This window comes from Phodopus roborovskii, unplaced genomic scaffold, assembly GCF_943737965.1.
Source record: "Phodopus roborovskii unplaced genomic scaffold, PHOROB, whole genome shotgun sequence".
Classification (NCBI taxonomy): Eukaryota; Metazoa; Chordata; class Mammalia; order Rodentia; family Cricetidae; genus Phodopus; species Phodopus roborovskii.
The window spans coordinates 75,285-97,212 of record NW_026125471.1 but is presented as its reverse complement, the minus strand read 5'-3'; the positions used below and the strand labels follow the sequence as shown (position 1 = coordinate 97,212).

The window sequence follows — 21,928 nt, the reverse complement described above, 5'->3', positions numbered from 1 at the left end:
TTGTTGTTGTTGTTTTTGTTTTTGAGACAGGGTTTCTTCTGTATAGCTCTACCTGTCCTAGAACTAGCTCTATAGACCAGGATGGCCTTGAACTCATAAAGATCCACTAGCCTCTGCCTTCTAACTGCTGGGATTAAAGGAGTGTGACTAGTCATGATATTTTGTTTATGATGCAACAAATAAAGCTTGCTTGAGGATCACAGCATAGGCCTAGCCACACTAGCTAGGCATAGAGGCCAGGCAATGGTGGCACACATCTTTAATCCCAGCCTTTTGGGAGACAGAGGTAGATGATTTCTGTTATTTCAAGGCCATCCTTGGCTACATGAAATTGATCCAATTTGAAAGAGAAACAGAGCTCACAAAAAAATGATCCTAGCAACATAACAAACCTCAACAGATACAAAAAAAAATTGAAATAGTCCCCTGTATCTTATCAGACCACCATGCTTTAAAGTTGGAATTCAACAACACAAATCGCAGAAACCCTACAAACTCATGGAAACTGAACAATGTGCAATTGCACCATACCTGGGTCAAAGAAGAAATAAAGAAAGAAATTAAGGACTCCCTAAAATTCAAGGAGAATGAGGACACAACATACCTGAACTTATGGGACATCTTGAAAGCAATGCTACGAGGGAAGTTCATTGTACTCAGTGCCCATATGAAGAAAACGGAGGATAGTCACATTAGAGAATTAACAGCACAACTGAAAGCCTTAGAACAAAAAGCAGCAAACTCACCCCAGAGGAGTAGATGCCAGGAAATAATCAATTTAAGGGCTGAGATCAATAAAGTAGAAACCAGGAAAACAATACAAAAAAATAAAAAAATAAAAAAAAAAAATCAATGCAACAAAGAGTTGGTTTTTTGAGAAAATCAAAAAGATAGACAAATCTTCATCCAACTAACAAAAAAGCAGAAAGAGAACATGCAAATTAACAAAATCAGAAATGAAAAGGGGGACATAACAATGGACACTGAGGAAATCGAGACAATTTTCAGGTCATACTATGAAAACCTGTACTCCACAAAATTTGAAAATTCGAAGCAATTGAACAAATTTCTGGATAACTATCACTTACCAAAATTAAATCAAGAACAGACAAACAACTTAAACAGACCTATAACCCCTAACAAAATAGAAGCAGTCATCAAAAACCTTCCAACTAAAAAAAGCCCAGGTCCAGATGGCTTCAGTGCAGAATTCTACCAGAAATTCAAGGAAGAGCTAATACCAATACTCCTCAAATTGTTCCACACAATAGAAACAGAAGGTTCATTACCAAACTCTTTTTATGAGGCCACAATCACCTTTGTACCCAAGCCACACAAAGACACAACTAAGAAAGAAAACTACAGACCAATATCCCTCATGAACATTGATGCAAAAATACTCAAATATTGGCAAACCAAATCCAGGAATACATCAGAGAAATCATCCACCATGACCAAGTAGGATTCATCCCTGGGTTGCAGGCTGGTTTAACATGTGAAAATCTATCAACGTGATCCACCATATAAAAAACTGGAAAAAACCCCACATGATGCTGAAAAGCCTTCGACAAAATTCAACACCCTTTCATGATAAAGGTCTTGGAGAGGTCAGGGATAACAGGAACATACCTAAACATAGTAAAAGCAGTATACAGTAAACCAACAGGCAACATCAAACTGAATGGAGAGAAGCTTAAGGCGATTTCCTCTAAAATCAGAACAAGACAAGGCTGCCCTCTCTCTCCATATCTCTTCAATATCGCACTTGAAGTTCTAGCTAAAGCAATAAGACAACAAAAGGAGATCAAGGGGATCCAAATTGGAAAGGAAGAAGTCAAACTGTCTCTATTTGCAGATGATATGATAGTTTACATAAGCGACCTAAAAAACTCTACCAGGGAACTCCTACAGCTGATAAACACCTTCAGCAAACTAGCAGGAAACAAGATAAATTCAAAAAAATGAGTAGCCCTACTTTTTTCAGACGACAAAGGGGCTGAGAAAGAAATCAGAGAAACACCACCCTTTACAATAGCCAAAAACAACATAAAGTATCTTGGGGTAACGCTTACCAAACAAGTGAAAGACCTATATAAGAACTTTGTGGCTCTAAAGAAAGAAATTAAAGAAGATACCAGAAAATGGAAAGATCTCCCATGCTCTTGGATAGGTAGGATAAACATAGTAAAAATGGCAATCTTGCCAAAAGCAATCTACAGATTCAATGCAATCCCCATTAAAATCCCAGCACAATTCTTCACTGACATTGAAAGGATAATAATCAACTTTATATGGAAAAACAAAAGACCCAAGATAGCCAAAACAACCCTGTAAAATAAAGGAACTTCAAGAGGCATCACCATCCCCGATTTTAAGCTCTACCACAGAGCTATAGTTCTGAAAACAGCCTGATTTTGGCTCAAAAATAGACAAGTAGCCAATGGAATCAAATTGAAAATCCTGATATTAACCCACACACCTATGAACACCTGATTTTTGACAAAACAGCTAAAAGTATACAATGGGGGGAAGAAAGCATCTTCAACAAATGGTGCTGGCACAATTGGATGAGGGTGTGTAGAAGACTGCAGATAGACCCATGTCTGTCACCATGCACAAAACTCAAGTCCAAATGAATCAAAGACCTGAACATAAATCCAGCGACACTGAACCTTTCAGAAGAGAAAGTAGGAGGTACCCTTGAACAAATTGGTACAGGAGATCGCTTCCTGAACATAACTCCAGTAGCACAGACTGAGATCGATAATTAATAAATGGGACCTCCTCAAACTTAGAAGCTTCTGTAAGGCAAAGTACACAAGACCAAACAGCAGCCCACAGACTAGGAAAATATCTTCACCTATCCTACATCTGACAAAGGGCTGATCTCCAAAATATATAAAGAACTCAAGAAACTAGTCAACAAAACACCAAATAACCCTATTAAAAAATGGGGGTACAGAACTGAATAGAGAAACTCTCAATAGAGGAAATAAAAAAGGCTGAAAGACACTTAAGAAAGTGCTCAACATCCTTAGCTATCAGGGAAATGCAAATCAAAACAACTTTGAGATACATTCTTACTCCTGCCAGAATGGCTAAAATTAGAAACACCAATGACAGCTTATGCTGGAGAGGATTTGGAGAAAGTGGAACACTCCTCCACCACTGGTGGGAGTGCAAACTTGTACAGCCATTTTGGAGATCAGTATGGCAGTTCCTCAGGAAAATGGGAATCAGTCTACCACAGGACCTGGAAGTCCCCGTCTTAGGCATATACCCAAATGATCCCCATCCATGCAACAAAGACCTATGCTCAACTATGCTCATAGCAGCATTGTTTGTAATAGCAAGAACCTGGAAGCAACCTAGATGCCCCTCAACTGAAAAATGGATAAAGAAGTTGTGGCACATCTTACACAATGGAATACTACTCTGCGGGGGCAGGGGGATGACAAAAGAATGGGATCTTGAAATTCACAGGCAAGTGGATGGAACTTGAAGAAACCATCCTGAATGAGCTAAGCCAGTCACAAAAAGAGGAACATGGTATGTACTCGCTCATATATAGATTTTAGACACAGAGCAAAGGATCACCAGCCTATAATTCACACCGCCAGAGGACCTAGGATACAAGGTGGATTCTAAGGGATTCATACAAGGTCCCTCACAGAAGGGGGAAGGGACAACATCTCCAGAGCACATGGGGAGTGGGGGGGCAGTGAGTGAAGAGGGAACTAGAAGAAAGAGAAGGGGGGGAGAGGAAAGCACATGGGACTAGGAAGATTGAGTAAGGGGAGGAAAAAAAAAGAGGAGAGAGACAGAGACAGAGAGAGACAGCATAAAAGAGGGAGCCATTATAGGTCTGAAGAGAAAACTGAACCTAGAGAAATGTCCAGAGACCTACAAGACTGACCCCAAATAACAATTTGAGCAACAGTGAAAAGGCTACCATAAATGCCCTTTCCTGATAATGAGATCGACGGCTAACTTATCCACCATCATGGAGCCCTCATCTGGAAACAGAAGCAGACACCCACAGCTAAACACTGAACCGAACTGGAATCCAGATGCAGGGAAGGAGAACAAGACTAGGCTGCAGAAACACATAGAGACAGCTGACCTGAACAAGGAGGAGCTAATGGGACTCTAGACTGATAGCTGGGAATTCAGCATGGGACTGACGCAGACCCCCTGAACATAGGTCTCAGCTAGAAGGACTGAGCAGTCTAAGGGACCTCTGACAGTGGAACCAGGATGTATCCCTGGTGCACAAAAGGACTTCAGGGGCACATCCCCTATGGAGGGATCCTGCCTTAACCTAGAGACAGGAGAGAAGTCCTAGTCCCTACTCCAAATGACTTGACAGATGTAGCTGTCCCCTCCTGGAGGGCATCACCCCACATGTGGAGTGGGGGGGTAATGAGAGGGGAGGGTGGTGGTGGGGGCATGAGAAGGTGGGAGAGAGGGAAAAAGTAAGGGAGGGAAGGAGGGAGGAAGGAAGGGTGAGGGAACTGGGATCAATAAGTAATATAAATATAAAAATAATAAAAAAAAGAAGAGCAACAGTGAAAATAAGCATAGCTTAAAAAAAAAGTAATCCTAGCAGTTGGGATCACAAGTTTTTAAATCCAAGCACTAGGTAGGTGGAGACAGGAGTGATAGGCTGGGTGGAGAGAGGATTGTAAAGTGGGGGGTGGGGTGGGGGGGCAGGCAAGAGCTCCAGCAGTCAGTTTGAAGCAGGCTGAGGAGCAGTCTGAGGACAGGATGGCCCCTCTGGTCTAAGCATCAGTAGAGGTAAGAACTTTCTAATAGCTGGCCACTCTGCTTCTCTGACTTCTCAGCTTTCATCCCCTAGTATCTGTCCAAAACTTTTTATTATTAAGAATTAGAATCTGTGCTACATTCATTGCTGCTCTACTCACAATATCTACAAAACGGAAACAACCTAAATGTTCAACTGACAAGAGGAGAGTGAAATTGTGGTACATATATCCTATGGGATATTACTCAGCTCTAAAGAGACTGAAATCGTGAACTTTGCAGGTAAACAGATGGACTGAGTGAGGTAACTCAGACCCAGGAAGAGAGACAATGTCTATTTTTTCTAATAGGAAATTTCCCACCTCCAAATCTTCATATGTCAGTACACAACATGAAGTGAGTGCAGTAATCAGAAACGGGGAAGGAGATCACTGTGGGACATAGGGGAGTGATAGAGAAAGGAGTAATAGGAAACAAATGATCAGAAGGCGAAACAGAGAAAACAGGGTTGAGGATTTAATTATGAAGAAAGCACAAATACAAACACGGAACAAGGAGGGTAAAATAACAGTAAAGATGCCTGGAAAACAAATAAGGAATCCATTTATTCCTTGACCATTATCCATCCATGAAAAAATGCCTAAAATAAGTCTCTTTTAGAATACACATTTAGAGTGTACATGAAAATTTTCCAACTGCGCTGATGATGCTTCTCACCAGAATCAAAGAATTTCTAACAAAATAACCAACACCAGGTGTGAGAAGCCTGTTTTGAAGTTGTTGGTCAGAGTTGTCAAAGGAATTCCAAACATTACAGGTTACTGCTGTTGCCCATGGTTGCCTCCCATAGGCAGAAGTTGAGTCCCTAGTGTTGAAGAAGCCACACACCTCAGACACGAATCCTAGAGGACTTGAGTGACCTCAAATCTTCCTGCCTGGTGCCTAGCTTTCATGGTACAAGAAGGCAACACACAACCTTCCAAAGGAGGGAGCCAAACAAAACTCCCACCCAGCTATGACACCTGTGAACCACAACAGTGATCTGTACTACATGACAGCCCTAGGGGTACAAGAGTGGCACACATACCTTGGTGGTAACTGTAGTGAGTTTTCACCTTGTCTGCACCTGTGGCATAGACCACGCCCATTGGGGGGTGGAGACAGGGCCAGAGGTTACCTGGGTGAACTAAGTCTGACAGGAGTACATCTGGAGGCATCCTTCGGACCAGGAACCTGCTGGTGTTCATCTGTCTATGTTGTAAGTTATTTCTCCCTGAACAAACATCTATTCGGCCTATTAGTTTCTCCTGATCCTTATTAAACATCAATAGGTAACTAACAGGTTCTAATTGGATTAAGACTCTTTCAACAAGAGGGAGAACATGCCTGGTAGTGGAAATCTAGCCAGTTTCTCCAGGGCTAGCAAAGGCATGGATCTTGGAGGAGAACCTACAACCACTACTTTCCTAAGTCAGCATAAGCACTTATTGTATTCTAAATTTTTCTCCTAATTCCCAAGAGACGATAGGAGCCAGTATAAATGGAGTGTGGCAGCTTGTAAATATACTTCCTGATTCTGATCAAAACTCTGCTGGCATTATTTTGGAATGAAGACAAAAACACTAAAAGGTAGAGAATGTGCTAGAATACCAAAGGACCCAAATTTTGAAAACAATAAACAAACCTAAAGGTATTAATATCTACTCATTTTTATAACATATTAAAATCAAATAATTGAAAATCATTCAACAATGGTATGAAAACTTGGTCAGTGATGTGAATGGTAAGGACAGCATCACTCACAGGCATAGTCAAATAAATTTTACTTGACTCCATTATCAATTCTGAAGAAAGTCTTCTCATGCCCACATTAGGATAACCCTGAGATTTTTCTCAATGGGAGCGTAAACTATTATTTCTACTGCAACGAAATGTGGCAAAACTGACTTCATGTCCCACATTCACTTGATCCCCTTTCCACTCCTTCACCAATGCCTCCACCACACCTGCTTCCTTAGCCACTGTCTCCTCTCTCCTTCCAGGCCCCTTTGTTCTGCTGCACAGGTGAGCAGGTCTGGGTGATCAGTGAACCTTGCACATGAGAAAGAGATTGTTCAGGAAGCCCCTGGATGTCTAACACAGTACTGTGCTCAGTAGATGAAGAGAACACTAAATTCAGGATTATACAAAAGATTCCCCAACTCTCCTGCACTGTCAGAGCACTGAGAACAATTAGCATTTTTAGTCATCATAACCTGAATCCTACTTCGAATAACAACTCATCGAAAACCAAGGAGCAGAAATGATATTGAATGAATGGGAGGAGAATTATACACTAGTGAGGTTCTGAATTGACCATAAACCAATAATAATAGTCTTAAACCTCCCAAAGGGACACCCACAAAGAAGAGAACATTTCATGAAATTTTCCTTTTTCCTTTGAGGATTTCACTTTATTATGTGAGATGTGACACTCAATCACACAAAGCTCACACACCTGCAGATTTTGTCAAGACAGAATGAGGAGGAGCAAGGGATACGACACAGAAAACATACTTCTGCAATTCTGCAACATCCAGTCCCAGTACAAAGCCCTCAGGGGGGAGGGTCCAGGCACTGCCCCTCCACCTGGGAGAAGCCCAGTCACACCACTGGCAATCAACAGACCACAGAATCCTCCTACTTGGGAGAAAACAGGTGGGTGGAACTCTGTGTTTTACAGTCCAGCCTGGTCTACACGGTGAGGTCTGCTCCAGACAGAGCAACACTTCGAGTTCAGGTCTCAAACACCGAAAACACCAGAAACAACAACAACAACAACAAAAAACAGTTTGCCCACGTGTCCATGGACAGAGGGCTTTTCTTGGGCCAAGGAAACAAAAGACTACTGTAGACATTTTTTTTTTCTGACATAGATTAGTTATAGTAATTATTCAAAAGATTCCTTCCAATATCATTCTATACTACAATGTATTTAAATTTGTCTTTTCCCCTCAAACAGGGTTTTTCTGTGTAGTACTGACTATCCTTGAAGTCTGTAAGTACACCCTACTAGCCTTCAACTGACAGCGGTCCATAAGGCCTGGCAAAGACACTTTGCGGAATACTGTGTTTCCAACAGTGTGCACATTCATGTCCGAGATGGCAAAATCAACGGTGGATAAAAGCACACTTTAAAAAGTTAATGTTTACAAGCATACTGTGGAACTCGCAATAAAAAAAAAAAAAAAAAAAAGGATTTTCTTATTCAATGAAATATTCAGACGTTCCTTTCATGACTATAATCTAAAATCTCTCTGCGAATCCAAGTCTTCAGGTAAATGTGCCACTCTCTTGAATATGGAAGTGTATAACAAGGGAATTAGTATGGATGATCGTACAGTTTCAAGAGCTTTGTCCTTTTTACCACTGTCAAGAGAATTTTGCTTGCAAAAATCAACAGATAAATTCAAATATTCTATTAGATTATTTTTACAAGAATATTTTGGCAAACAATATCAACAGAGAAAATAGGCTTATTCTATATGATTTAAAATACGCCAAGGGAAAGACACTCACAGAAGAACTTAAGAGCTGGCTTCCTTAGTGACAGCAGAGAAACTGCTCGCACCCCCGGTCCCCTCCCTCCTGGGTCCCAGCCCCGCAGCTCCTCTCACCTGGGAGGTTCCAGGGCCGCCGGGCTGCGGTTCCCGCCACTGCGCTGCTGACTGTGACTTTTCCAGGCCGCAAGCGTGGAGACTGTGGCTCCGGAGTTTTCAGGTCCCCGCGGCACCCGCCGTGTCCTCCGCACCCAGATCTGCACCGTGCGACTCCTCCAAGGTGCAGGACTCCGAACAATGACAGAGAAAGGGCACTCATTACAGCTGACCAAAGCTCCTTCCCATCTCCCCCCCGCCCATTTTCTGTCCCACCTTCCGCTACGTCACTTCTCTAAACCCGTCCATTACCCAATCTTCCCCTACTGACAGCCAATTGGTCACATCCTTCCATCCGCTATTTCCGCTCTAATGTCCCAGCCAAAGGGAATGGTCCTTCCCCCTGCCTTCCCCACAGCTGCAGCTGTCAGGCTGCCCTGGACCCGCTCTGCGCAGACTCCCCACACACTTGCTGCCAGCCTAGACCAGAACTGCATCCAGGAGGACGCTGCACCCCGGTATCTGACTCCACAGTGAGCTCTGAAACCTCCAGACAAAAGACAGCATAACGTCGATTTGACTGCCAGCCTCCCGGGCTACATTCTTACAGCAAACGATATCAGGGTAAACTCGATGCCAGCGCCCCATCGCTAACACAGACATGACAAGCCAGAACCAGACATTGCAATTGTGCCTTGGAGAGAGACATTTCAGGAATTTGGATTTTGAAAAGAAATAGTTGTCTCAAGAAGTCAGTAGTCAGCCCATTGCTAACAGACCAGGACTGGTTTATATTTTGCTAACCCAAACATGTTGTTTTGTGACTAATGCTAAAAGTGCTTTTATATTAAATATAGGGGAAAAATAGTGTAGTGGTGAGTGAAGAGCCTCTTGGCTGCACTAGATGCAGAAAATAAGTAAGATATGTAGCCCCAGCCCTAAAAACTTTGAACACCGAGGAGAATAAGGAAGTAAGGGAAAGAGGAGGGAGGGCTAAGACACGCCATTCTCCAGACTCCATACAGCTGTTGTAATCAGTAATCAACAGCAATTGTACTTACCTGCACTGACCTCACACTAGACCACAGTCAGTCTAGGAAAGGGAAAGGCTCACAGGACCCCACCCTTAACCTCTCAAATGTTGTCTATGGATGGATTGTAGGAGAAGAATCACTGACTTTAGCCGCAGTCCTCTGCTCAGCCCAGCAGCCTCCAAGACATAGCTCCAAATCCAGTCTCAGAGATGACTCAGGTTAATCTCTGGATCCCAAGGAAAATAAATGGAGATGAACACAACAGAGATATTTGTTGGGATTGTGGACCAGGATAGTAGAGAGGTAGAAGATGAGAATGGGTGGTGTTTGCAACACACACAGAGACACACATACTTTTATACACACATTCTCTCTGTGTGAGAGATAAATCCATTAGAGAACTAATAATATAATTTTTTAAATGAGTACAGCAGTCTGTAATTCTCTTTGGGTAAAGAAAGCATTGGTTTGGAAAAGATGCTGGATATTCTCAGAATGGGTTATCCTATCCACTTAATTACTGAAATTCTCTTGAGCTGAAATGACATTTTGATGAATATTTGTACGGGGGCACATGTATCTTCATATCCTTTGTCCACTTGGAGAGATCTACCAACATACTTTTCCAGATACCTTTCTCACCAGTTTTCCAGTCATGCTGTTTCCAGGCTCTGACCATCCAACCAATCCATTGACTACAGCCCATGAGTCAGTGAACAACCACACATTTGGCTATTTTTCCTTCCAAACAATCTGAATAATGATGTGTAGTGATGGGAGATGTCATTCTGTAAATATGTTTCTTTTATTAGTTAATGAATAAAGCACTGTTGGCCAATAGGAAAGCAAGATAGATGGGACTAGGAGACAAGGGGGATTCGAGGAAGTAGAGACTGGAGAGAACAGAGGTCCAGGCCCTCTCTCCGGTAAGATGATACCACGAGAAATACTTAGATTAATAGAAATGGGTTAATATATAAGACAGAGCTAGCCAATAAGAAAATAGTAACTAGCCTACAGCTTTATATCAAATACAGCATCTCTGTGTGTTATTTGGAGCCGGCGTGGTGGTGGGACCAGATCAGCAGGGGAAAACCACTCATAACAGTGTAGTTTCCTATTTCTACCCACTGTGTATATTTCCCATCACCTTTGTGTTTCATAATTGTTCCAGGAAGAGATATGATGCTGCAGTTATCTACTTCTGGGTGGTGCCTTATAATGTGCAGAGCCATTAGTAAACCAGGCTCTTCTTTGGTCAACTATTAATAGGGTAAACCCCATGAGACTATAGATCATGTTTGGCAGCAAAATGCACTATAACATGCTTAGAAACCAAAGGCATTTGGGTTACTTCTTCATATAACTTTCAGGACCTTCAAATGCCTGATCATGTATAAATCACTCCCATTTGATAATGTATTGCTGCTGTTCATGTCCTACTTTATGTCATTGTGGGTCAGATAACACCCAGTTCATGATGGGTAGTTCAGGTTATGTGGTAACTTGGTGGCCAATTGTCAACCATTTACTGTCATTAAGGCCCAATGTCAGGCTAAAGCTGACTTTGGGAGAATAGTTGTCTGCAGATAGAGTCTTGCTACAAAATTCCAGTGGTCTTGAAAGACCCTCAGAGCTTAGAGCGTGGACCTTCATGCTCTGACTCAGGAAAGGCAATACCCCAAATCACTCATGAGAAGCGGTCTTGATTCAAAATGCAAAAGGACTTGTTTATTCCAAGTTCCCTGGGTTTCACAGTCATGCACCACACAAGGGTAGAGGCCTGAGGACCTCGAGGGCAGAATTGTGACAGTTTTTATAGGGTTTACAACAAAGGCCCCACATAGGTCACTGAGGCCAGGGTTTCAGAAGCAGCCAGATAAGCAATTAGTCAGTTCATTTTCTGATATCTTACTAGGCTTGGATTACGTACTCAAGGACCTGTCTGTCGTAAGCAGCAAGGAATGTGACCTTGCCTATTTACTGGCAGAGGGCAGAGTCTGGAATTTGAGGTTTTTAGGGCTTTTTAGATAGTATTTTTAAACTTCTAGTTTCCTGGGGCCACTGGAGAGTTAGGCTATATTTTCCATCCTTACAGTCTCTTGTTTGATCTACCTATAGGGGCCTGCCAAAGGCTCCAACCAGCATCCCTATCTGCCCACCTATGCCTCAAGTATCATGGGATCTGCAGGATAATATGGTCCAAGGGGTACAGCAGCCTGCACAGCAGCCTAGAGAGAGAAAGAACTCTCTCCTGTTCCAGGCACTACACAAACCTAGCAGCATTCTGAGTCACATGGTATTTGAGGGGAAAGTAACACACCAAATTGAGGAATATCTTGTTTCCAGAATCCAAATAGGTACACTAAACCTTCTGCTTCTTTCTTGGTGCTAACTCAAAAGAAAACTCCCTTACATAAGGGATAAGATGACAATCCACTAGTAACCCAGGATTGGGTTACCTATAAGAAGAGCAGAAAATGAAAGGTGTAAGCTACACTCAAAGGCTTTACTTCTAATTCACAATGGGGAGTAATTGCATAAATGTGACAAAGTCATTCAACTCTTATTAGTCATACTAGAGAGAAACTATATAAACATAAAGGTTGTAGAAAAAGCCTTCAGAACAAACCCAGCTTCTAGTTCTTGTGTTGTGAGCAAAGCTCCAAGACATCCTTCCTGTTAATACCTGGAAACTGTGTTTAGCAACAAACCACTTCCAAGAGACAGACAAAGCCATAAAAACTATAGAATGCTCCCAGCACCAACCAATGAGAACAGACTACCTGAAAGTAACGGAAAAGTCAAAGAAACTACCAAATGTTCCCATCTGTACCCAACCAATCAAAAATGCTAGCAAACCAGTTGCCCCGACTCTGAGAAATTCCCCTAATTGTTCCCCAAATGTCAACCAATCAGGATCCAAGCTATGCCCCTCACTACCGACTGATGCAATCCTGTGATTGTCTTAAAAGCCTAGCAGTAAACAGGAACTCCACTCCCTCTGGAAGCTACTGTGTCATCTTGCTAGATGGAGTCCCTGTCACGGTCGGATGAAACAGTAAACCTTGCTTTTGCAGCTTGGTGAGTCTATTTACCTGTGGGTCTTTGGGGATCCTCACAATTTACGTTTAACAGTATGCACATGATCTTCCTGGGGAATATTAGAAGCAGTACTCCTGGGATAAGTCATAAATGATTCATAACAACTTTCCATAAATCCAGTATCCTCAAGGTGTATGTATAAATATGAACTACACCAAGCATGCAAGATATGGAGATCAAAGTCTAAAGTCAGGTCAAGGGCACCATGTGGCTCAGCTTTGCTGGTTCTCGGTCAAGATGCTGGGCTGGATTAATTAATGTCTTTCACCATTCCCATCAGAAATGTGTGTGCTAGCATGGACATCTTCTCTCTTCACACTTTTTCATACCTTCTATTTTTAAGTTTAATTCTACTATGAAGATCTTGAAAGTGAGCAAACAATGAGATATTAATGGGGCAGTTTTTGTGCTGAGTTTTGGGTGGAATTTGCTTTTGTCAGCAATTTGAGCACCAAGCAAAGGATTTACCACATTGAATGTGTTTGGTGGGTATCATTTCTAATGCTCAATGACACATAGGTTTTAAATATGGTAAAAATTTATGTGTTTTTTTAGAAATATGAGTTACATGATATATAGCCCAATTATAGGTATTTGCCACATTTTTATGTTACTGTATTTTGTCAATATCATTATGATGATGATGATGATTGATGGGAAGTCCTGACAGCCTTAGAAGTGACTATGTAGATTAGGTTGGCCTAAGACTCACAGATATTTACTTGCCTCTGCCTACCGAGTGCTGAGATTGAAGGTGTATATCACCTTGCATGAAATTATTCTCAATTTTTGGATGTGGAACTAGATACATAGCTCATAGCTGTTTTTAAGTACACTTCAGGGAATATTATGCCCTCTTCTGGCCTCCATAGTCATCAACAAACAGTGCACAGAATTTCTTGTAGACCAGATACCCACACACATTAAAATGAATTCAACATTACTTTTGCAAAATTTTATTTCAATATGAACTCTGTTATTTTTTTTAAGTTTAAAACATCAGTAAAGGCTTTCAGAAGTTCCTTATCTTAATGATTCCATTATGCATACCTGGGATTTGTAAGTCAAGAATACTGTATAAATATTATGTATGTCACATGATTTACAATGGTCTTTTCTGTCCAGGATAAACTCTCTGATATCTTCTAAGATTTGAAAGGTGGATGTAAGATATGCTACAGTCTTAACATTTGTAAAGTTTCTCTCTGATATGCTCTTAGATATTAGCAGCTACAAAACATCTTCTTACATTCCTTACATCTCTCCAGTGTGAACTCTTTGATGTAGGTCAAGGTTTTGTCCATTCCAGACATTTGTATGTACCTTCAGATGTGTACTAGATTTTTCTTGGAAGTAAAAGATTTTCTCATTTTGGACATGTGTAAGGTTACTCTTCAGTATGGATTTTCTGATGTCTTCTAAGATTTAAACTCTAGATAAAGGACATGATAAATTTTCCACACTTGTAAGGTTTCTAACCAGTATGAATTTTCTGATGTTTTTTAAGATATGTGAGTGTAGCAAAAGATCTGCTACATTCTCCACATTTGTAAGGTTTCTTTCCAGTATGAATTTTCTGATGCTCTCTAAGATATGTGCATGTGGTAAATGATTTGTCACATTCCTGGCATTTGTAAGGCTTCTCTCCTGTATGAATTCTCTGATGCTGTGTAAGAGTTGACTTTGCAGTGAAGGATTTCTCACAGTCCTTACATTTGTAAGGCTTTTCTCCTGTATGAATTCTTTGATGCTCTCTAAGAGTTGGCCTCACAGCAAAGGATTTCTCACAGTCCTTACATTTGTAAGGCTTTTCTCCTGTATGAATTCTCTGATGCTGAGTAAGTTTTGACTTCATAACAAAGGATTTGTCACAGTCCTTACATGTGTAAGGCTTCTTTCCTGTGTGAATTCTCTGGTGCACTGTAAGAGTTGTTTTCATAGTAAAGGATTTGTCACAGTCTTTACATTTGTGAGGCTTCTCTCCTGTATGAATTCTCTGGTGCAGTATAAGATATGACCTCACATTAAACGATTTGTTACAGTCCTTACATGTGTAAGGCTTCTCTCCTGTATGAATTCTTTGATGCTGCATAAGCTTCGATTTCATAATAAAGGATTTGTCACAGTCCTTACATGTGTAAGGCTTCTCTCCTGTATGTATTTTCTGATGCACTGTAAGACATGGCCTTGTACTGAAGGATTTGTCACAGTCTTTGCATTTGTAAGGCTTCTTTTCTGCATGAATTCTTTGATGCTGCATAAGCTTCGATTTCATAATAAAGGATTTGTCACAGTCCTTACATGTGTAAGGCTTCTCTCCTGTATGTATTTTCTGATGCACTGTAAGACATGGCCTTGTACTGAAGGATTTGTCACAGTCTTTGCATTTGTAAGGCTTCTTTTCTGCATGAATTCTTTTATGCATTGTAAGATTTGAACTCACATTAAAGGATTTGTTGCAGTCCTTACATGTGTAAGGCTTCTCTCCGGTATGAATTCTTTCATGTTTTATAAGACTTGACTTCATAATAAAGGATTTGTCACAGTCTTTACATTTGTAAGGCTTCTCTCCTGTGTGAATTCTCTGATGCACAGTGAGATATGAAGAAGTACTATAGAATTTTTTACATTTCCCACACTGGTATGGTTTCTTTCCAATGCAGATTGGTTGTTGAAAAAGACTATATGTAGTGTCAAGACGTTCATATTCTCCCTCCCTGTGCTTGCTCTTTGCAGTGTAGAGTCTGTGATGTTGAGTAATGCTTGAACACACATTTAAGGATTTCTCACTTTCTTTAGAATTGCAAGGTTCTTCTCCAGTGTGCATGCTTTCATGTCTCTCTGGGTTTGATGAGTCAACAGAGGCATCCCTGTAATTACTGCATCCGTAGTTATTAGAGTTTTCTACAGTTTCACTCGTTCTAAAAAGTGCACATGTAGAGGGGTCATGAAAAATATTTCCGAGCTCATTACACTGACAAGACTCCTTTTCAGTTTTCCCGAGTTGATGGACAGGATCACATATGAAATATTTCTCTGGAAAATGAATAAGGTCATATTAGTAGGGGGTTGTTCTAAGATGAAACATCTGATAAATGACTGTCTCTCTATGTTCTCTCCTGAAATAAGTCAACCAGCAACTACTTAGACATTTTTCTTATTCAGACTGACACTCTGCAGTTATTTGTGAATCATAACAGACATCTCATCCTTATTAAAATTGTCTAATGGCACAGGATGGATCAGGAAAATGAAGAATCAAAAATTAGCTTTGGGATTGAGATCACTGACTCATTAAATTTTTCATACATGTCTCTATGTTTAAATATTTCTCCTCAGAAATTGATTAACAGTTTAATACAATCCCAAGTTCACAGAACTCATTCTTATTAAGGGATAGACAATGAAAATTTGTGTTCAAAAGACTAAATTCCTCAAAAGATTAAAAGTCTTATTTAAGTGCATCATAGGGTTTATTTTTGTCTCTAGGAAAACACATTAGATTATTTACAAGTAATATTAGGAAGGACAGTATTCTGCTAAACACAGAGGCTGAGTTCATTTGAGACAGGTCTGTCAAAAGCAGCTATTTCTTATTTCTATTCTCCATTTTCTAAGATCCACATGGTACTATGTTTCTTAACTTTTCTCATATGGTTATTCTCAATTCTAATCTGTATACCAACTCTTGAGAGTTTATTCCAGAAGGATGTCTGTTTATCCTCTACTGGGAATAAAATATGGATTCAATATAAAGACAGACATCAAGGAAGACAATTAAAGAATAATCGTACTTCATATACCCATATTAAACTTATAATTTGTAAAATTATTGCAATCTGGTATCAAGAACATTAAATCAAATTGCATTTTGTACTAGTATTATGATCATAATTCAGGTGTTTTATTCTACTGTTGTAATAGTTAAAACAGACAGGATACATCCTGGGACTAGGAAGCTATTCTAAATTAAATGATCAAAAATCCTTTTAGGTGCAATGGAATATGGTAAAAAATATTCTCAGCTCCTGCTTCATCTTTTACAAGAAGCCATCATTGTTGTCTTGCTCATATCCTAGGCCATTCCAGGGGAATCTCATTTGCTCCTGAAGGAGACCATGCCTACTTTGCAAACATTAATCCATGTGTTCTGTGAAGTAGTCCATGAAACATGCTGATGTTTTTAGAAAGGATATAGACATCTAACATAACACTACACTTAGTAGATGAAGAGAATATACAGTAGAGGAATGTAGGGATATTTTCCAGTTGCTATTTCCTGTCAGGATCTTCAGCAAATTTAGGGAATTTTAAATTTGCACATTGAGTTTTTCTAAGAATTTTACCATGTCAGGTACAACTATGGACATGAGGCTTTAATATATGCTACAAATATGACATGACACTAAGTTTCCAAATGCATTGTAAAATCAATATGAGGGATGCATGACAACTTTATTATGGAAAATGGAAAGAAAAATGCAAAGAAAACATTATTTTCTACTACCAAAATTTCCTATTCTCATGTTGCTCCTAAGGCAATTTTACAGTGAGTGAGGATACTACCAATAATGCCAATACATGCAAGTGACTAGTTAGAAATTCTACAAGGAAAATGTTCTTACCCACAGAGACCAGATTGTTGTAATTCTCCAGCATCACATCAATGTACAAAGCCCTCTGAGCAGAGTCCAGGCACTTCCATTCCTCTTGGGAAAAGTCCACATGCACATCCTTGAATGTCAATAGACCCTGAAATAAAAGACTTGTTTGACCATGTGCTACCAGACAGAGTGTGTTCCTGTATATAAGTAGACATGAGGAAATTAGGCATGTAAATAATGAAGACAGTTAATCAAACAGATGATTTTAATGTAGTCACATTGTATAATGGCTGGTCTAACTCTGTGAAAACAGTAACACAACAGACTCACAAGCAACATATACAAAACAACACACATTTAAGGTCTAGACATGGTTATCAATCTGTTATGGATGCTGTGTTTATGTCCCACAGGATCAGAGTGTACATGTCTCAGAAGAAATACTTATGGTAAGGAAATGTGCTTTAATTGCTGTACCTGTAGATGATGGTAAAAAATAGTGCCAATCTATCAATTCTGTGAATTCTTTGATCTTACATGATTCTGTTCTAACATGCTAAGTCCATATGCTGGAACTCTAGGTCCCATGCCATTCCACTGAGGAGCAAAGTGGTAGATATCAAAAGTATAATTCATGTTAGAGGTCTTAGGCAAATAATTTTCACATTCATTAACAATGAAGGAATGTAATAACACTGCGAACTGACAATTTTAACACTAACATATAAGAACAGGTAATCTACGGGATTAGTGTTATAGGTATTTTTGAGTCATTACCAACCAGATGGAAAAAGCCGTATCAATCATATTTAGAATAATCTAAAATTTAACTAACATAATAGGAATGTGGCAATTTAGGCAAAATAATACTTGCAGATATTTTGAAGAGTATTTCTTTTGTGTAGAGTTCTAAAAATCAAGGGAAGTCCTGTTACATGATATTTGTTTACACTGGGGGAACATGTGTCTACCTTTGCCACACCTGATTGGCTTAATAAAGAGATATATGACCAACAGGTATACAGGAGTTCCACAGAAAGCGAGGAACTCGGGAAGAAACTGGTGTAGAGAGAGACATCAGCAAGACACAGAACAAATTGGAAGCAAAGAAGAAAGGAAGGGGAAAAGCCACACAAGGGAACACAGATTAATAGAAACAGGTAAATTTGAGTTAGCAGATGTAGTTGGGAACGAGCCAAAGCTAAAGGCCAACGTTTCATAATTAATATTAAGTCTGTCATTATGGGAGCGCTGGCAGTCCCACAAAAGAAAGTCCAATGACAATGTCCAAAAATACATCAAATTATGTTTAATTTATAGGTAAAAATGTAAACTTAAGTGTAGTAACTGTGGTTGCATTCACAAATGACATAGATTACCTGTCAGTAACAGAATGTATTAAATTCTGTGAGAAATAGCATCACTTTTCAGTGTTTTACAAATGTAATAGAGCTCAGAGTAAATTTGAGCTTTTTCCACTTTTGAATTTTGTAGTTTTCTATGTGTTTCCTTCTAGTACTTATTCCATATCGTCTAACAGGTTTTAGGCTAGTAGTGCTTAATATTCTTCCTTTATTTCTCTGGACATGCATAGTGGTGACATATTCTGTCTGAGCCATGAGGCAGGAATAAATGCAAACATGAAGGTCAGAGCCCATTCCCCAAATCTCCACTTAAAAGCACTTTAGCATCAGGGTAGGGACATCAACCCATCATCTCACAGGAAACTGAATAGAGTTAAGCAGTCACAAGAAATATTCTCTCTTCATCAAATACAACGTATTATGCACAGCAATCAGTCAAAACCCCAAGAAATTATTCCAGATGCATTTCACATAATTATTCCAGATGATTCCAAGCTAGAAAGGACTGCACAGTGGGATCCTGATAGGGGTTGAAAGGAAAATAAAAGTTAAAAATACTGTTCAGGATCCCTAAATTCCATCATGGAAACACTCAGGAAAATTACTTTGAAATACTGCCTCCCCCCAGGCAGAGAACAGATGTCATCAGCAACCTAAAAGCAATTGTGAAACAGGACAAGAAGAGAAAGGAAGCCTTATTCACTGTTGAAGGAGGAGGATGTAAAGTAATACAGTCATTGTGGAAAGCAATCTGAAATTTATTCAAAGAATTTAATGGAGAATTAACACATAAACCAGTTGTTTCACTTCTCAAATGTAACCAGAAAACTCCATATTCTAATATAGAGATATTTATACACCATGTGCACTGCTATTGAAATTACAATAGCAAAGTATTAGAAGCATCCTAACTATCTATCAACAGATGAATGGATAATGAAAATGACATACATATAAAATGGAATACTATTCAGCTGAAGAGAAAATTGCAACAAAAATAACAGGAAAATTGTTGGACTTAGAATGTGTAAAATTTAGTGAGACCACACAGTGTCAAAAAAAAAAAATCCACACATTTTCCCTCATATGCAGAAACTGGTCATATGTGCGTATGAAAAACAATATACATGTGGGAACAGCAGATTATGGAGAGATGACACAAGAAATATTGAATATCAGGGTTGAGTTAGAACTGAATACAGGTAATGACACCACTTGAAAAAGGATGTAAATCTAAGAGCTTTTCTAGCTCTAATTATACTGCATTTATTTTTTTTCTGATGGATACATTCATAAAAATCTATTCAATAACAAAAATGTAAAATCGCTTTTGTATGATTCCAGTGTACCTGTTCCCAATGACTACTCTAATTTCATAAAAGTATGTTGATTTGAACAGTATTTGGGTCTGGTTAATTTCAGTGTGTGTCTGTTTGTTTGTTTGTAACAATTCTCCTAATAAAACTTAAAATATTATCAATAGCAGAAAGTTAAATGCTTGTGATATCTGAACATAATGACATTTCTAGAAAAGTGGACATGAACACTGACCTGGGATATGCTTACTAGAGAACCAGCCATTTCTTTCTGTGTGTCTTCCTTAAGTTTCTCTTTCAGGAACAATGACTTGATAGATGGCTTGCTGTCCTTTCTTTTAAGATCAATGCAAAAGAAGGAAAACAAATTAATACTGAAAACTGTTAAAGAACATTGACAAGCCACATAAAAAGATTCAAGCAACAGCCCATGACCAGGTATACAGACAATTCCAAATCCAGGAGAGCTTGGATTGACATTTAAAGCTTGAAGAGAAAATCAGTATCAACTATATTATTATATCCAGGAAAAGTCTATCTTAAAATTGATGGAGACATAAAGACATTACAAGATAGTCTCAAATTAACATAACTGATTTCACTAATGCACCATTTCAGACAATATTTAGAGACAAAATTTATACAGGAGAATCAACAGGAAATAATAAATTTCATGTGAAGAATACTCAATCCCAGAGAACTGGGAAGTAATCATCCACGGGCAAGACAGAAAATTACTAATTCTCACACAGAAGGAAGAAAACCCCTACCAATAATCCACCTAGCAACAACATCAAAAAGTTCTAGAGGATACAGGTATACATACATACATACATACACACACACACACACACACACCAGTAATTCTTTTTACAATACAATGTGAGACTTGAGTTTCTCAGGCTCAGCAAGGCAGGTAAGATTTACACAAGAGAGATAAACTAAAATTGCCAAGAGAAACTTTTAACATCAATTGCTCAAGGCTGTGGGTCAAAGAGGGGGGGGGGGGGTCTAAGTTTATTTTGCCCAAGAAAGAAACTGGTGCCTTCTAGTGCTCTGGTTTCACTTGTAGCACAGGCCTTCAGGAAAGTTTACTTTTCCCTGAGAATGAGCAAATGCACTGATTACCTTTATCGTTATTTCTCAGATGAAACGGGAGGGAGCAGTTAATCTCTGATCTAAAATCTTGAGTTATTAAACAAGAAGTTTGAGAATCTTTTAGTGCAGGGTTAGTTTGGATTTTCACCTCTCTATCTGCCAGTGAGGTGAACAAGGGCATGCTTATTTTTTCTATACATCTGGCAACTATGAATCAACAGCTCTGGGTGTGTAGTAATTCTATGTCCTTGGGTATCTGGGAATGTCTTAGATGTGATACTTTTGCCTGAGCCTTACACACTGACCAAATGTCTGTCAATAAAGGTTATTGCAGGAAGCTAGAATTCTGCAATTACAATGGAGAGCGGAATAAGGACCTGATAGTGGGAGACAGGTCTAAGAGATTTAATCAGTAAACTAGGACCTGTTAATGGAGAACAGGTTTTACACATAGTTAGGGAGTGTAATCAGTAAAACTCCAAATGCATGGGAGAAACTAGTTCCCAGTAAATGATCAGATTGTGGGAAGTAAATCCCAAGTTTGTTACAGAAAGGGATAAGCTCTAGGAAGAACCTACAGCGACAAACAGCCAATTTATTCACAAGTTTATAAGGCTATGTACAGATTTTATGCTATTACATCTAACAGAAGAATCCTTAATTCATCTGAGTAATCTCCTGAAAGTATAGCTGTATAATTACTATGTGATCTTACAGAGTATTTTTCCAAGAAACACTGAGCAGGAGCAAGAAAGGCTGTAAGCAAGCTATTTTCACCCACAGAAAGCAAACTGCTGCAACTCTGTAGCATCCATACTCAGTACAGAGCCCTCTGAGCAGGCTGCAGGCATTGAACCTCCTCCTGTGAGAAGTCCAGTCACACCACAGGACATTAACAGACCACAAAATAAAACACAGCACATTATGGAGGCAGAATTCTAAATAGTCTTAATAAACACAGAATCAGATATCAGTGTAAATGGTCAAAAATAAGAGAAGTAAATGAGC

At 39.4% G+C, this 21,928-nt stretch overlaps 1 protein-coding gene across 1 annotated transcript; it reads right to left on the bottom strand.

The window, feature by feature from the left end:
- Window positions 1-14,012: 14,012 nt before the first annotated feature.
- On the bottom strand, window positions 14,013-20,087 carry LOC127215533 (zinc finger protein 54-like). The gene is made up of 3 exons (XM_051175943.1): window positions 20,058-20,087; window positions 17,164-17,290; window positions 14,013-15,574 (listed from the first exon to the last, which is right to left on the bottom strand). The coding sequence occupies exons 1-3, from the start codon at window positions 20,085-20,087 to the stop codon at window positions 14,013-14,015; spliced, it is 1,719 nt and encodes a 572-aa protein (XP_051031900.1).
- Window positions 20,088-21,928: the final 1,841 nt, after the last annotated feature.

Coding starts and splice junctions, on each gene's coding strand:
- LOC127215533 (XM_051175943.1), bottom strand. CDS start 20,087: ATGGCTGGTTCTCTAGTAAGCATATCCCAG. Junction 17,291..20,057: donor CTCTAGTAAGCATATCCCAG/GTCAGTGTTCAT, acceptor CTTTTATTTCAG/GGTCTATTGACATTCAAGGA. Junction 15,575..17,163: donor CAACAATCTGGTCTCTGTGG/GTAAGAACATTT, acceptor TTCATTTTCCAG/AGAAATATTTCATATGTGAT.